At 41.6% G+C, this 17,373-nt stretch overlaps 1 protein-coding gene across 2 annotated transcripts in view; it reads left to right on the forward strand.

The window, feature by feature from the left end:
- Positions 1–17,373, forward strand: part of GPR149 (G protein-coupled receptor 149) — a 132,050-nt gene that overhangs the window by 74,433 nt on the left and 40,244 nt on the right. The window contains exons 1-3 of one of the 2 annotated variants that reach the window (XM_031555032.1): positions 14,743–14,828; positions 15,531–15,670; positions 17,117–17,236. In XM_031555032.1, coding sequence (XP_031410892.1) covers positions 15,653–15,670; positions 17,117–17,236 — 138 coding nt within the window. In that variant the 5' untranslated portion in view covers positions 14,743–14,828; positions 15,531–15,652. Of the gene's footprint in view, positions 1–14,742; positions 14,829–15,530; positions 15,671–17,116; positions 17,237–17,373 lie in introns of those variants that run through there. The other variant, XM_019619238.2, reaches the window with a different exon arrangement.

Here is a 17,373-nt window from a genome sequence, read left to right on the forward strand (position 1 = left end):
AAAAGAAAAGGGAAGAAGAAAATACGAGTGAGTAGCAGATGTCATACCGTGAGTAGAAGAGACTCCATCAGTCAAGGATCAGTATGCTGCTAAGGAGAGGCCCAGAAAATTACTTCTCACATCTTCTCATCCAAGAGAATGAAAACACGTGGAAACAAAAAATATACAGGAAATGTTTTGAACAAATTTCTGATAACTTTACAGCCTTTGGTTCAGTCCTCATGTATGCTTGATTTTGGCACAGATCACTGTCTCACCTGAGATCCCAGGAGGAGGCAGTCCTCCTAGAAATTCCGTCAGCTATACTTTGGAACAGGGGGCACAAGAAGATGTCCTGAGGATGACTGAGACCTGATATGAGGCATCTCTAATCTCTAGCAGAGCTTCAAAGGCAGTGAGAAACTGCTTTCTCTTGTTAGAGCCTTTGGGGAGATCTTTGACATTCTCATGAAGCGAAAGGGAGCGCATTAAAACAAACAGCTTTTTGTATTGCTAAACAATTCCAAAAGCCTTCAGAACTTGCACAATACAGACATCTCTGATTTGGCAGAGATGATTTTTGAAGGATTGACTTCACATAGTGGTTTTGTTCTGCTTTCTGTGGGGTGAGCAGTATGAATGCCACAGTGAAACAAAAGAAAATGCTTTCAGATTGTCCTCTCACAGCCCTCCAAGCCCTCCCAAGCCAACTTGATAAGGTATCAGGACTGAGGAAAAATATTTTAACTCCTCAGATCCCTGAGGTTTATGTACCATTGGTAGAATTAGGGAGACACAGAGTGTTTCACTCAGTGCAGAGGGGCCAAGCACCACAAGGAATCTCGCTACTCTTCCAGGCTTACATGTTGTGATGCAAACATGAGTTAGGTTCCCAGCAGAGCAACACAGCACCGTGCTGTGCCGCCATGGACAGAGCTAGTCTGCTGGTCTGATTTATAAATAAGGTAAAAGAAAGCATGTTTCTTGACACAAGGTGCTTGTAATCTAGGTAAGTATGTCACAGTAAGCTTATGTGAAACAAAATAACCTCTTCTAAGAGAGCGGTTAGGAAGTAGTCCAGCCTTTCTTTCCATTTCCTTTGGCCAGCTGGAATCCAAATAAATTATCTGCTTATCTGTGCATGTAGAAAACAAGTTGAGAGTCATATTTTAACTGAAGTTACTGGAAGGAGGCACATAGGCATTGCATCTTTTGGATACTTTTTACAGTGAGGTGAAGCCATGGCTGCTGTTAAGGTTCCTCAGCACCTAAAAGAGCCTTAGAAGTGGTCCCTAATCTTCCCACTCCGTATTGAATGGTTTTGCTGCAGCCCATCTTTGTGTGAAGAGGCTTAGAGGAGCTGTCAGGGTCAGTTGCCACATACCAACCTTGTTGAAGATTTGGTTGCTTTGGAAATTGAAGTACAGGACTGAGAGTTTGGTGATTTTCTGAATGTCGTCGGCATGTCAGTGCAGATGCTGCGTGCACACTGTGGAGTAGAGCCCGCGCGGCAGTGACACAGTGAGCTCAGGGACAGCCACAGCTGGAGCCAGGCCTTGGGCTGCAGGTGGCGAAATGAGTGTTGTTGTTCTGGCTTTTGCAATGCATCTCAATTATGTTTGGAGGTCACGGTAGCATCTTGCCGGGCAGGAAAACTACACCCTTTTAAAACATCATTAATAAAGCCGCAGCTGACAGTCTTGCTGCAGTTAAACTGTGTATTTGTTTTGTTTGTTATTGTGTGCTGTGATGGAGACGTTTCATTGCTGCCTGTGGAAAAAAACGATTCACCCTCAGCTTCCTGGACTTCCTGCTGTAAAAGAGATGGAGGGGGATGTGGATTTAAGCATGTTTTGTGTGTGTGAGAAGGGAAGATGTGACACAGGAGCTTCAGAAAATGAGAGTAATTAGGAAGATGTAGTTTAATGTAGTTAACTGTGGATAACTAGCCAATTTCTTTGTGTGTGTGTCATTATATACTGTTCCCTGTGTTATCTGAGCACAGCAAGTGTTAGAAGAGTCTCTGTGTAACAGGTAAGGGCAGACAACCATGTTGTGTTGCTCACTGCTAAGCTAAACTAGCAGAAAAGACATCTGGAGACAAAAATAACCCATTTTTCATTCCTAAACTGTTTTCAAAATCAGTGAAAGTAAACTTTGTGTTGGACCTGTGAGTTCACCCCAGCTGGGACGGACCCTATGAAGCAGACATTGTGACTGCAATTTATGCAGAGATGATCCCATTTTTGTTTCAGGGTTTGCATGTCGGTAGCACTGAATTGAGATGTGACAGTAGCTCCCTCTAGTGGTGAGAAACTGTCATAATTTGCATCCCTCTGATGCAAATACAACTGAATAACAGTAACTTCCCCATCATGCTGTTGATTGCGCAGACGTGCATATTGCTCAGTCACAGATACAGTAACTTGTGTAGGTGGCTTTCACAACCTGGCTTACACAGCTTGCTGAACTGAAGAGTTCACACTCTCTGTGGTTGATCAGTACAGTACTACAGTGCTTATGGAATTTTAAGAATAGCTTAGAATGGAACTTCAGATGTATTAGTCTTAGGACAAAAGTCTTCAGTACTTTTTGTACTTTCTGTTTTCTCTTGTTTTTGTCATCTCCTACTTTTAGTCCTTCATACTACAGAAGTCCCCTGCTCCCTTGGTTTGTTGCTGAGGAGAAAACTGCCTATAATTCCCATTTCTCTTTTTCCATGGAGCGCAGAGCCCAGTCTGTACTCTGACAACTGCAGAACCTTCGAGGACTTTGAGCTGGAAGGTGCTGGCTATTGTGCTTGGATCCAGCAAAGCAGCCTGATTTTGTAGCATGCATAACTTCAAGCACATGAAGAGCATGGTTGTGATTAACAGCAGTAGTCACGGGACAGTATGTGGATCTTTTTAAAGATCTTTTTCACCTTATGCAGAAAATGTAATTATTCTTAAAAGGCCCCTAATGTTGATGTTTAAGGGGCATTTTTAAAAAACATCTTTGAGGTTTAAAAAGTAATTTACACAGTAAATTCTAACCCTGAGTGCTTCAAGCATTTGTAAGGAATGCATAAGCTCATGCATGGCTCTTCCAGTTTTTGTTACAGGTTTTTTTCTATTTGCTTCATTTTTTTTCACTCTAACTCACCGTCAGTTATTGCTTTTTAATAGAAATTATGTTCACTTTACATTAAATATTCAATTTTTCTTTTTCAAATGCGCAGATATGTAAATGACGGTGTGATTTCCTGCTGAGTACTTGTGTGCTCTGTCTCTCATTCACATGACTTCAGTCAGTTGTTCTGTTTATCCAGGCTGTGTCATGTGAAGGGATATTTTTAACTGGAGAGATGAGACTGCGGTCAGGATGTCAGGTGATTGGTCAGTTGGAAAAATGCACTTGGAAATTTAATATGCTCCAATTAGGAATATTTTGGTAATGATTATTAACAGTGCTTGCTCTCCAAGGTAGTTAATGGCTTCAGCCCCCAGCTGTGACTGGAGGGTTTCACTTAGGAACCAGTTGTCTCTAGTGCAGAAGTGCTTTGAGCTCTTGCCTTACTGTGCCAGGACTGTGCTATCCAGTGTTACTGTTTAATCATGAAAATTGATGCAAACTGCTGTCCTCACTGATTATATGAGAGCACAGGTGAGATTTCTGTCACTTCTGCCAAAGGATGACAAAGAGCACAACCTGGTGCTGTAATAGCAGGGTGACTGAGCAGTATCTTTTTGTTCTGTGAGTCATATCTGTTTATTTTTCTATGTTCCTGCAGTTTTCCAGTGTATCTCTGCTGCCCAGCTTTCTGCTGAAGTCAGTAAAGTCAGAACTGAGAGGAAAGGTTATTTTGGCAGTATAGATGTGCAGGTAACAGAGATGAAAGAACAGAAAAGCAGATTGGAAAATGAGTCTCTGTGCCAGTACTCCTGGCAGTGAATAAAGAAAAGAACAAACTGCATAACCTGATGTTGACCATCTACCAAACTAGGAAAGACATCAGAATGAATGGCCTGGTGTTCTTCTCCCACCTCAGCCACCATTGTGCAGCAGGCCTGCAGAAGAGAGAGCTGTGTAATGCCAGACTTGGAGATGAGTGATAGCATACCAGGAAATCCAGAGCACTTCAGGGTTACTCTTCCTAAAGTAAAGCGCTTCAGTATTCCCAAGGACAAGTGTTCAGATTCTTCCTTATGTCTTTATTTTTGCCTCTTCTGTATTTCCTCATGCAGTTAATTTAATGGTTAAATCTCATTGCCTCTGCCAAGCTCTGTTACAGTTCAAGAGACTCACACTGCTCCTGAGAGGAACCCTTTCTTTGGCTTCAGGTGTCTTGGCTCCCCTTCTCTGAAGTCTTCTAGCAGCATTTTTTGACAGGATACATTCTAATTGATTGCTTCTTGCGTTAGTATTGCAAGATAGCAAGTCTGAAAGCCATTTTCTGGCATTAGTGGTTGTTCTGAGAAGCTCTTCATGGAGATTGGTTTCCTTGATTGCAGTGGCTGAACTTCACTGCAGAAGTTGTTTTGATGTTCTCCCTCTGCTTTTAGGGGTGTTATTGTTTATTTAAGGAGATAGAAATAGAGCGAAGCTGCTCAGGTTGTCTAGGAAAACTAAACTTGAGTTATCATGACTGAACAAAGCAAAAGTGAAATATGCTTGTGCCTTGTTGGCCATCACACGGTCACTGGCTCTCTGGAAGAGACTTATGTATGTGCAGAGAAGATTAACATTTCTTTAACCTCTGTTTTTTAGTCTTTCCTTAGAAAGATTACCGGGCTTTCTTTTCAGAACATGAGATGAACCTTGCTGCCTTGAATCAGGGGAATTTACACAAGTGAAAATGAAACAAAAGCTATTGACTCTGCATCTCTGAGCCAGCTAAAAAAAGGCAGCAAATCATGTGTGTGAGAGTACAGTGAAAGATAGAATTCTTAAATGACCTCAATAGAATTCTTAAATGACGGTATAACTTTGCTTTTCTTCTCTTGTCATATCAGAACCCTCTCTAACTTGTACAGAATTTTTCTCTAATTCTGTCTGAACAATCACATTTGAGATCCAAACAAAATGCAGATGTCAGAATGAGTAATGAAAAGTCATTCACGTTGTCCTAGTCCATACCAGTACTAGTTTTGAGCTTTAATAAGCTCTGAGGCTTTCTAAGTGAGTTACACTATAGAGCAGGAGCACAAATGTCCTTTCCATCTGCCACATCCTTGTCTTCAGTAAGTGGACAGTTTTGTGCTTCTTGCTATGTGTGTGTTTGAAATTCAGCACAAAGGTGTGAGTTGTCAGAGATGGGAAAATGTGTTTGGCGCTTATGATTCAGTGACGTGAGCCTGAAATAAATTTCCTTTTCATCGTGATTTCCTTTTATAAGGGATTCTTTACAGAGAATTTGGCTTTAGTCACCTGTGATCCATACTGACTGTGACTGTTTTCCTTGGGAGCAGTGCTGGTATGTGCACACAGCAGTTGTTGTCTTCATTCCGAGTGGCACTAGAACGCCATTTGCTGTCCTTGTCACCCTGCGCCACGTTTTCCATCCGGAGTCAGTGCAGCCCATTACAGTACAATGAGTGGTATATTTGTTTGAGACTGCTGCTTGTGCTGCTGTGGCTGATCTGTTCCGTGGTTTTGCACTCTGAACACTGGGGGACACTGCTTGCTTGCCTCTTTGCAGCTGTACTGTTGAACACACACTGCATGCTGTTGCAGTTAAACTCGAGGGCTTGCATTCATGTCTTCTTCCTTCAGATGGCCCACAGCTTCTAGTGCTGTATTCAGAGGATACAAAATTCTGCACAAAAGGGTTTTGTAGTCTATTTTGTTAATTGAGTGGATGGATTGAAGACTGAGCTAAGTAACATTGCAGTGATGCTGGTGAGAAGCTTGCACTTAGCTTCCTATAAGAGATCTACTGGATTAATAGTTGTGTACATAGATGTGTATCTAGGTCAGGAATATGAGGCAGTGTCTTGCACTTGTCACCTGTGTGTAGGCAGTGTGCCACCTGAGCTCACACCTTGTGTCTTGTGCATAGCTTTTGACATAACAGAGCAGGAGAGCTTGTGTTTTCAGGTAGTAGTGTTTTTGGTTTTCAAACCAGACCATTCCATTGAGCTGAGGATTCCCTCAAAGGACCCACAGAACTGATCTGTGCTGTGAAGTGCTGAGTGGGAGAAAATAGAAGGTCTTCTGATAGTCTTGACTATCTTTTGCTGTGTTAATGGGATTTAGATTAGGTACCCCACGCTTTGTAACCTCTTGTGTCCGAGTTCTCATATCTTTCATGTGTAGATGTGGCTTTTCTTTTCCCCTCAGCTCACTCACACCATTCATGATGCCACCTGTTTTGTAGTATTACTGAATTCTTTGTCCTCGAACCAATACCAAACAAATTGGCAAGGAAGAAGATTAGATGTGTGTACATAAATAGCAGAAGTTTTACTTACTGCCTGGTGGCCTTTCCTGAATTGCAGCAGATTATGGCTTGATTTTACCAGAAAAAGAAAGGACACTGACATATCTCTACACAGTCTGCATAAAGGTGATGTGTGACTGTCAGGAAAGCAGGGATTTTGCCCTGCAGGAAGTGGGCAGTGATGTCCATCCTCTTACTTCTAAGGTCTGACCAGATGCAAAAAGGCCAAAACCTGATCACGCAGAATTTAATGCTCTTAGTTTATTATATTGTGTTCTGATGTATTGATGATGCTTTATTTCTCTTTTCAATTTATTAGTGGAAATTCAATTAGTATGGATGAGATATTAATCTCGGTGCCTGCCAGGTGATCTATGGCTGCATTACTCATCGGTTTGTATTGATTTTGGAACTGCTGTGTCTTTTCGTCGTTGTCTGTTAATGCTGATCTTATTGTTTCATTCCAGAATGGGGGAAGAGTGGCACAAATATGACCAATAAAACTTCTGTTGGGGAGCAGCTGTTAACACTCAGCTGACGTAGGAAATTCTACCTTTTGTCTTACTGTCACAAAAGTAATGCCAATTCCACAGCTGTTTGATTCAACCTGCAAAAAGAGAATGCCGTCCTGCTAACACAGACTCGCATGGTGTGTGTCTTCAGGTAGGAGCTTATAGTCCTGCAGCCTTAAACCCAGCTTAAGTCTTTGCAGCCTTGTTTTCCTCGGTGAGAATAACAGTTGCACTTGTTCAGAAGACGGCTTTTGGGTGTGAATGGTTGAATTTTTCCATAATGCCCGGAACAATTATCAGAACATGCTGATGAACTTCTCATGAGCTTACTAACTCTTATCAGGTGAAAACTAAGTGGCAGACCAAGGCTGCTAAGCTTAAGTTCTCTTTGTAGGCATTTGCAAAAAGTGTGAAGAGCATGCTTCCTGAGAGAGTGCTGTGATTGTTTGCAGACTGACCTGTCCTCGTGCTGCAGAGCCTCAGCTGCCCAGCACTGCAGCTGTGCTCTTTCTGGGCAGTGCCTTCCAGGCGCAGTCACACTGTGCTCCGTACGCTGAGAGCAGTGAGGGTGGCTTACGGTGTGAGCAAAGTGTGTGATGGCTGTGTGCAGATACCGAGGGGGCTCTCAGCATTTCACCTTCCCTTTCACACGTCGCATTTCACTGTTGCATTTGAGGTCTGCTGTGCTCTGCGGCTCCCTCTCTTACAGCAGGGTCACTGCAGGAGCTTTCAGGACAGCCCCCAGCTGGCAGGATGGTGACGGTGCCAGCAGTCCTCTTAGAGCAGAATCAAAAAGCACACGAGCTAATTTTGTCCCAGCACTGCAAAGCCAAGCCAGTAGTAGTATTTGTAGTAGTATTTTATGGTTTGCTTCTCCCCCCCTTCCCGACCCCCCCAAAACAAACAAAAACTTACACAAACAAAAAAATGGTGAACAAATGAATTTTATTAGAAGAAATTCTCAGTACTGTTCAGTGGTCGTAGTGGCCAAAGCCAGCCAATAACCAGTGCTTTGCAAAGGCAGGTATTAGAAAATCTTGGAGAACTCTCTTGAGTTGTGCTTTTCTAAATGGTGTTACTGCATGACTAAACAGGAGTGTTTGGGAGCACCCCAAAAGAAATACCCCAGCTTAGGAGTCCTGATACCTCCTTTCCTTCTGGTAAAATAAAAAACATATGTGTGCTGGGCTCCTCTTCAGAGACATGTTTTCCTGAGATTTTGATATTTTGCTGTTGAAAGGAATTGTAGTGCAAGTAGTTGGAAGCACTGGAATTCAGGAGTATCTTAGTGACCTGAAAAAAAATAGAACAGTGGGGACAAACTTAAGCAGAAGTAAAAATGTCCCCTCCCTATTATGCTTAATGTGTCTGTGTAGACTTAGGGAGAGACTACAGTTTGCTGCCACAAAGTTGCAAACAGCAAAGGAAAAGCTTCCATTACAACTATGGTGCTCAGTGCTTTTTATCCATCAGATAAATCAAAAGTTTATTTTGGGGTTTTTAAAACACAGCTTTATAAAGGCATTTTGTATTTTTTTCTTTCCTCAGAAGACAGTAAATAACTGTCCTTTTTTTTTAATTGCCTATTAGTATGTAAATGAAAATGTGGTGTTTCTGGTTTACTTTTTCCTGAGTAGTTTCCTGGGTATGGGAGGAGTGGCTGTGCAGCAGCATCCTCACAGTGTGCAGATCTTGAGGCAGCTGCTGTCAGGGGAACTGTGAGTTTCCCACTGATGTCAATCCTTTACGCATGCACATAATGCTGACGCATTTGCCTTTGATTAACTGGGCAGGAGGGGTCATTACTCTTCCAGCAGGCAAAGTCTTCGCTTTCAGCCCTTAAGTTGAAGACAAACGTTCATTCATTTTTGCTGTAGATGTGTTATGTGCAGTTCAGTTGTTTCAGTTGTAACTTGTTTGGTAAATTCCAGTTGTTAGAGTAAACAAGTGCCAGTTTGTCTGATTCGGAAGAGAAGCTAGCTTTTATCCTTTCAGATTATTTTATCACTGGTACCAGTTTTTGTTTCTTGTTTTCCCACTTGAATGTCTTGCTACCCTTAAGTGTTCTCGTAATATTGATATGGACCAGTATTTACAGTCTGTGTGACTGCATTGCAGCTTGTACTTAACAGCTGGCACACACCGCGGTGAGTCGCTACTCTGGTCATCAGGTGAAGCTGAATGTTGGAAAAGAGATCGCGCCAGTATTGCAGTAAAAGTTTCCTTTTCTTTTTGTATTGACAGAACTTGTTTTAAGGTAATACAAGCTCATTATCAGTAAGCTCAGAAAGTATCTGTAACGATAGGTACGCTTTTTAGGCTGCACCCAAAATTCTACTTCTCCCCACGAGAGGCACAGACAAGAAAAGTATGGCAGAATCTAAAATGCTGGCTGGGAAATACTTGCAGTAATTGGGTGATGCAGTATTTCTGACCTTCATACTAAGGAAACTCTACTGTTTCCTTAGCAAAACGGCAGCAGTTAATTTCTGTTGCGGAAAGTTTCTGGTTTTAGAGTTTATTTGCTGTCATTGTAATTATTGAGTTGAGTCAACCATTTTTGATACATCCGCAGAGAGCCTAAAGCTCAAGTATTTTGCACACTTTCTTGTTGAAACATTTTCATTGCATGCAAAATGGAGAACTTCCACGTGTCTTTGGACAGAATCTCTATGTATTTACTTTGTTTGAAAATGTGTCCTTGAAGCTGCTTCATCCTTGCTACCCTGACATCCTATTCATGGGAAGTGCCTGTTAAATCCTCCTGTTATTCAGGCTGTTTTTGTCTGGCTGTAAAGTGTTTATTTCATACAAATGAGAATTGTAACCTTCCCTATTATTATTATTCTCTTCTAGAAGGATAATTACTGATTCAGATCTTTCCAAGAATGATGTTGAAAGAAAAGCCACTTCACCTGCTTAAAACTGTGTAGTAATTCCGTTCAAACGATTTGTGGATGTAAGGCCATTAAGAGTGATATAAATACCCTGTTACCATGGGATTGGCTGCGTGTCATCCGTGGCTCACCTCTCCCCATGAGACCACTCTCCTCTAATTTCCTGCCTCTTCTTTCCAGAACACAGGACGGCAGGGGTGGTAATGGTGATCGTTGCAGCTGTTGATGCCAGAGTGAGATGGCTTTCCAAGGGCTGTGTGTGCATTTAAACACGTGCTACAGTGAGCTTTGGGGTGGTTAGTTTTTCAAAGCTATTGATTTTCGTATTTGTACCAGAGATTCAGAAGTGCCTCTGATCTCTTGAGAGTTAATTTTGCATACATGAAAACAAAAGGTGAACTGGAATGATATCTCCTAAGATGTAATTTCCCAAGCAGGATACTTTACAGCCCAGTACATTCCAATCAGAAATGCAAGAAGAGCTGCATTATTGACAGAGGTGGCACAACTCCAGCGCTGATTATTTCTTGCTTTTCCTTTTGTTAGAGATACACCATCATCCTCTAAGATCTTTGACCTGCTAATAAACGTTTTCAGTATGTTGAGGGATCACCTTGTTTTACCTGCCGATGCTTTTGAAGGCTTCATTCCAGCATCCAAATCCCTCACCTCTCACCCAGCACTGCAGAAATAATCAAGGTACTTGCATAAAGGGTTTTTGGACTCTTGTCAGTGAGTTGTGTATGCAGTAGTACCTATTGCATGTTCATTTTTTGTGTGCTCACTTCTTACATGCTCACATTTTGCAGAGTCTTTATTTATTAAAGAGAGCTCAGGCCCCGTCACTGTGATGCTAACACCAGTATCTGTTGGTGCATTCTGTTTTGTAAGGCTGATATGCACATGGCTGATTCACAGGGACACTGCTGTAATTACTGATTGCTAAGAATGAAGTCTTTTCTAGTGATGGAGCTTGAAGCCCACACTGCAGCCCAACACCTTAGTGTTTGTACAGGACCAGGACAGTGCAGCTTGATTTTGACCTCTGTGGCCTTGAATTGCTACATAAGTAGAAGTATTAAATAATAGAAGTGGAGTACCTGTTACATGGTATTATTTTGGTATCTGCAATGTGTTTCATGACTCATAATGATTTCAGTGGGATTTGAAAAAATAAGGTGTGCATGGGCAGTGAGCTGCACCTCGCTCAGGCTCCAGTAGTGCACAGCTCAGCACTGAGATCGAAAGGAGGTAAGAGAAGAATGCCAGTTACTTCAGGTTGGGAAAGGCTGTACATCACCCTCTAAGATGCTTTAATCATCATCTTTGCAAGTTTACCATGGATTTTTACATCAGAAAATCAACCATGATTCTTAGAGATGTAATTATTTTGAGTAACCAGTGGGCAGCATGAACTCCAGTGGTAGGACTTGAGCTACTGTCATCCATTAATTTTGTTCTTCGTTAGATTGTTCTGCCAAAGAAGGGACCAGTCCTGCCACGTGTACTACTGGACGCTGGCTTTGTGCTGCACTGCTCTGCAGATAGGCTGGGGTGTAGATGCATTTTGCAGTGGTGTAAACCTGAAATAACTCCAGCAGATTCTCCATGGCTGTCCTGGGTACGTGCCTGCTGTAGAAACTAGCCCTGTGTTGCTGCTTTGTTCTGGGAAGGCTGCTCAGAGGCTGTTCTCAGAAGGCTGTAGAAGTTACTGAGCCCTTGCTGAAAATTTAATTTAATCCTGAATTCTTTTGAGGTCTTCAGTCTGACTAAAGACCTCAGAATTAGTCCTGACTTGCAGAGTGTCAGCACTGTGCATGAGCTGCACTCTTGTTGTGTTCTTTTATTAAAGAATGGGTTTTGTGAAGAACAAAGGCAGTAGCTGAAACAAAGCAGATACCTGTGTGTATTATGCAGTGTTAAATTCTTACTGTGTCCTGCTGCTGTCTGAGCTCAGTGCTAAGCTGATTTCGCTGGAAATGTCACCATTACTGATGGACATTTTCTCCCTGGACACATTTAGTCCTGCTGCTAGTGCTAGTGAGCAAATCTCTTCAAGTCTCGGCACTGCCTTGTCTTCCTTGATTTTACTCTGCAGTGGAGAAGATTTGAGAATTAACAAAATGATTCACTTCTCTTGGCGTTAATGTCTTTGATCTCAGCACCAGCTCTTCCTCATGGCTCATTCTCCATACATCTCTGTGCCTAGGAGGAACAGTCAGGCACGGCACGTGTAAGTGGATTTCCAGCATGCTGAGCACATTGTAATTCCCAGATCTTGTCCGTTCTCTTTCTCACATAACGTGTTGCTGAAGGAACAGAAACATTTAATTGAGCCAGGAAAGTTTCAGGATTGGATTTACTTTCTCATCTTTCTAGTTGTGATTTATGTGCCCTAATAATGAAGTGATTTTGCTTTCATCTGTTTTAATCTTTAAATTTCAAGTTATGGCATCATTTTTCACATGGAAGCTGTCATTTCCAAGCAGAGTTCCATCTAAGCTAGACTGGATGAGATGGGCCAGTGGCAGTCTGGTTTGAGTAGATGGGTAAATTACTTCAAAATGCTGTCTGGTCTGAAATTGGTTTGTAAGAAGCCATTTAATGCTGGCTCAGAATCTGGGACAGTGCTTTTCAGATTAAACTCCATCAAGTTGCCTACCTTTAGAAACAGTGAGTTTCTAAAAATGTTTTGTCTGGGGAAAAAAGAAATGCAAACCTGTTTTTGTAACTAGATTATTTGTACAGTTTATTTGTAAAAAGAACATATTCCTGTTCAAAATTTTTAGAGCATATCAGTTCATTCTTGCTTTTCCCCCAGCTCTGTACAGAACGTGAGCTGTTCCTTGGGAAAGTGCAGTGCCAGCTCTTCCAGTCTTCTGTTAATTATTTCGGATGCTCTGATGAACTCACATGGAAGGCATTTTGATCCTAAGTACGCTCTTACTGTCCTTGTTAACATGCTTCTCCTATGACTTCAGAAGCTGTGGACTTTCACTGTATTAATTTTGTCCTCCGGCACCACATGTTAACATGGTGTCTCAGGGAAGGAAGCGCATGCTGCTGTGACAGTGCTCTCAAGGCAGGTTGTTTGTCTTTCCTATTGACGATATTCACTCTGGCAAATATGCATCTGTTTGCATGCTGTTGGTAGGAAATTTCTAATCTGTGTTTTTGCATTAGGATGAACGTGGCGATAATTTGGAAATTCACAGTCTTTCAGACAAGGGCCATTACCTGGATAGTACTGTTCAAAGTATGGGAACCAAGAGGTTTGTGAGCACAAGTCATGATGAGACAGGTCATCTTGTTCTGGCTATCTCGTTCTGGTCTCTGAGGATCCTGTTTATTCAAGAGGAAGATTCCTACTTGCATCATGCTGCTATGGTTGTGGTTTAGCCCTGGCAAGCAGCTAAGCACCTTGCAGTCACTTGCCAACTTCCAGCCCATGACTGAATGAGAGGAAGAGAATCAGAAGGGCAAAAATTAGAAAAACCCTGAGGCTGAGACAAAGGCAGTTTAGAAAGTAATGATGTAAAGGATGCACAGCACAATGGCTGACCACCCACTGGCCGATGCCCAGGCAGTCCCCAGGCAGCAGGGGACCCCTCCAAGCCAACTGCCTTGGTTTAATTGCTGAGCATGATGCCACATGGTGTGTGATGTCCCGTTGCTCAGCAGTGCTGGCTGTGTCACCTCCCAGCTCCTTGTGCTGCTTGGCAGCTTAAGAAACAGAAGGGACCATAACTCTGGGTAAGCACTGCTCAGCAACAACTGAAAGATACCAAGATTGCAATTAAAGAAAACTAACTCTATCCCAACTGAACAAGTACACTTGCCATCAGACTTCAGAGCACAGCTGGTTGCTGCAGTGCTTTGGCAGAGTTGTTGTCATGTTTATCAGCTGAGCATTCTGGTTTTATGGCACCATGCTCTGCCTGTGACAGGCTAGGATTAGGATTTTAGGAAACTACAGTATCTCCGTCCAATGATAATACTTAATGATTTTATCCTTCCAAGATTTTTAAAAGATTACTTGCCTGTCTTGGCTCCCATCTCTGAGCTCAGTGGCCATCATCCCCAGTTGCTCTTTAAGGATTTAACATCTGTAGGCTAGTGCTTCCAATGTGACTTTTGTCCCTCTCAGTGTTTCTTGCTCTGGTGGGTCTCAAAGAAGAGCAAGTGGTAATTCTGCACATAGCTTTGGAATATATTGGCTGTTGTTTTTCCAAGAGCTCTTGATAACGTTATGTAAAATCAGACAGGAGAATGGAAAAAAACAAACTTTTCAAGAACATTTTAAGAAGAAAACGTGCATAAAACTCACTATGCACTGGCTGTCCTTGGTAATGTCCAAAATTCTCCTTTCCTGAGAACTTTCCTTTAGATAGAAATAATACTTAAAAAAATGAGTTCCGACACTTCCTCCCCTTGCCTTTCATCCATGTCTTTTTTGTTTGTTGTAGGTTTTGTTTTGATTTCTCCTAAAGGAGAATGAAGACTGTTTTCTTGCTTAGCCTGTGTGTAAATGCATTCTCTAGCTATTGGTTTCCAGGCTGCAGGAGCACTCTGTCCACTGCGCTGTTCTGCTTGTCTCAAGATGGCCAGCAGGCACCACTGGGAGGTGCCCCATAAGAGGAATGATCAGAAAATAGCAGTGGTCTCACAGCAGCACTGCAGTAGCTCATATTTTCCCATATCTGAGGAGTATTTTGATTTGGTAGACATGCCCTCGTGACATCAAACAAGCAGGGAAATAAAAAGGAATGCCGAATTCATTATTTCATTACAAATCCTCTTTCTCTCTCAACGCTGTTTTGCAAGGTCTTCCCCACTATTCCTTAATAACTAGACTGAAACTGCCTAATGTATTTTTAGTGACAATAACTCACTGTTATTCTTTTGTATGCTCTGCTGTTTTTATTGTATTAGGGATGAGACACAACAGCTTCTGAACTTCTCTGGAATTACCGGTTGCTTTTGTGCCACTGGTAGACTTTACAGAATGCGAAATTTCAGGTAAAATTTAGTAACTAATCTGAACAACTGATTTTCTTTTTTTGTTCTTTCTTTAAGTGCACAATTGGGAAAAGTGAGACAAACTCACCAGTGATGCACAGAGCTGTTTGTGCTTGGCAGCTAGGCAGACAACACAGCTGCTGTTGAAACACACTTTTTGATTCTCTTTCTTCTGTTCACCATTTGGTCACCACGCTTGGTTCCTCGTTGTTGTTTTTCTGCAATTGAGACGTTGCTTGGATTTTGGTTTTGTTTAGTTATCTTGTTTGAGAACATGAATTATCCATTGGATGAGTGACTGTATGACAGACTGTTTGTCAGTTACTTGCCAAAGGTACATGCAATTATTAAGTTGCCAGACAGTTTTAATTTTCGGGGTGGAGATTGTAGTTAAGTGCTACTGAGAAAAGAAGTTCAGGTTCTGTGACTCTAACCAAGCAGCATATGTACTTCATGCACAAAGGATAGCTGTGGAAGATAAAGAGCGTTTCAGGCATAAATGAAGACCTGGTATAAATGTGCAGCAAGTCAGTCTTTCAGAAAAAGAAGCTGCTAAACAGTGTGTCTGATAAAGACCACTGTCTTAGGCATTCTCTTGCTGGTAAACCATTTTACTGTAATGTCTGGCTCTCAGTTACATAATCGAGCCTTTTCCCTTAGCAGCTATGAATGTTGGAAATGACATTTTTTTCCTTTTAATAGGTAATTAGATTGGAGGACAGCCAGCATAGCTTGGGATCTGGACATCATCAAACAATTGCAACTGCAGCATCTTGCTCCTGTGAGTGAACACCCGAATAGCACGTGGCTGCAGACTGCAGGGGATGGCTGTGCAGGTCGAGGTACGTTCAGGGCTGTGGTGATTTCAAGACTTTTATGCAATCCCTGTATTCCTAACACTGATACTCAAAGGGAAGTTATGTTGTCTGTTTCACTGTGCACTCCCTATATCTTACCACAACTACAGATAAAAGATGCAGATGTTCACAAGGGATTCCATGTATCCCTTGGTGGTGGTGAATAATTTTCTACAGATGACTGTAAGGCTTTAGAGACTTGTGGCAAATGGTACTCGGTGTGCAAGGAGGAGCCCAGAGCCTGAGGTCTCAAGAAAGGTTGTAGGTTAATATGTGGGACATCTTTTTGCTCTTTGGGGCCCAGGTCTCATCCTTGTTGCTGTATACTTAGCATGTATAGTCAGACATAAAGTAATTCTTAATACAGCAGCTCTTAACACTTTATTTTGAAAACTTGCTGTATATTTTGTATTCAGGTGCAGGCAACACATTCCAGGAAAAATAATTGGATCCTTGAAAATGAGAGTACGTAAGAAGTACAAAGTAAATGCATTTACTTTTGGCAGAAATTCTGGACAGTGCAGTACTTGATCCAAGAGAGCAAGAAGGCTATTATCATCCATTATCTTTCTGTGCTTAAAGCCACATTTTCCTGAGTGCTTTTCCCCTGTGTGAGTGCTGATACTTTCCGCATAAGGAAGGATCTGAGGTTCCCTTACAGTGATTATACTGAATCACCTCATGTTCTCGAATGTAGGATGCACTACCAATCACTCATGGACAGTGACTTTCATCAGGCAAAGCAATTTGAAGATCAGAGGTTGCTAGGAATAAACAAAGAGTTTATAATGAACAGGAAAATGAATTCATTAAAAGAAAGTGCTGCATCTTAAGAGTTCAGGAAGATTAGGGATACAAGATAATTGCAGACGACCAGTGGAGTTGGATCTGGCAAAAGAAATTTAAAAAATACTGCAAAAGCCCTTAGTTATGTAAACGAGTAATTTTACAAGATAAAAATGTATGATCTGCATTTAACTTTCCACATTGGTGAAATTTTTGCTCAAGTCAGTGTAGCAAATTAAAATACTGCATATGAAATTATAGTTCCTCCTAGTGAATATTGACAAGGTACTGTCACTTGTCTTGCAAAGCAGTGAGGAGTCATAGCTGCTCCAACAGAACTCTATGTCTGGTTTTAACATTTTTTTCTTTAATGCCACATTTTTGTGTAGTTCAGAATTTAGGGAAATCAGCATTACAAGCAGTCTCAATTTGGTTTAAAAAGCATTGTTTGGTAATGTGTTCCTACCATGGCTTTATTAGTCTGTGCATATTTAAGTGGGATTAAATATATGATTACTTTCTGATTTTATGCTGGAATATTTTTGTCATTTTGACTTTCCTCGCACAACAAATGCAGAGTGCTGGTACTGGAAATGCATTGATTATAATTTTTGTTTCATATAAAGATATGCATATGTGTCACAGGATTTCTGGTCTCGCCATTTCCATGGAATGAATTTGAATGAAGGAGTACTTTACCAGGAACATGAATACGATAAATCACTTCCTGAGCAAATGTCCGAATTACTGCCTTTCAGAATGCAGGTATTTGATAAATTCATAATGGACAGATTCCCTGCTGGTGATGTACACTGTACTAGAAATAAGGAATAATTGCCAGTGGAAATTTGCTTTATGTACCATAGTGATCTTGATACATATCCTTACCCGTGGCTCCTCAC

The sequence above is a fragment of the Meleagris gallopavo genome, chromosome 11 (assembly GCF_000146605.3).
Source record: "Meleagris gallopavo isolate NT-WF06-2002-E0010 breed Aviagen turkey brand Nicholas breeding stock chromosome 11, Turkey_5.1, whole genome shotgun sequence".
In the NCBI taxonomy this organism is placed as follows: Eukaryota; Metazoa; Chordata; class Aves; order Galliformes; family Phasianidae; genus Meleagris; species Meleagris gallopavo.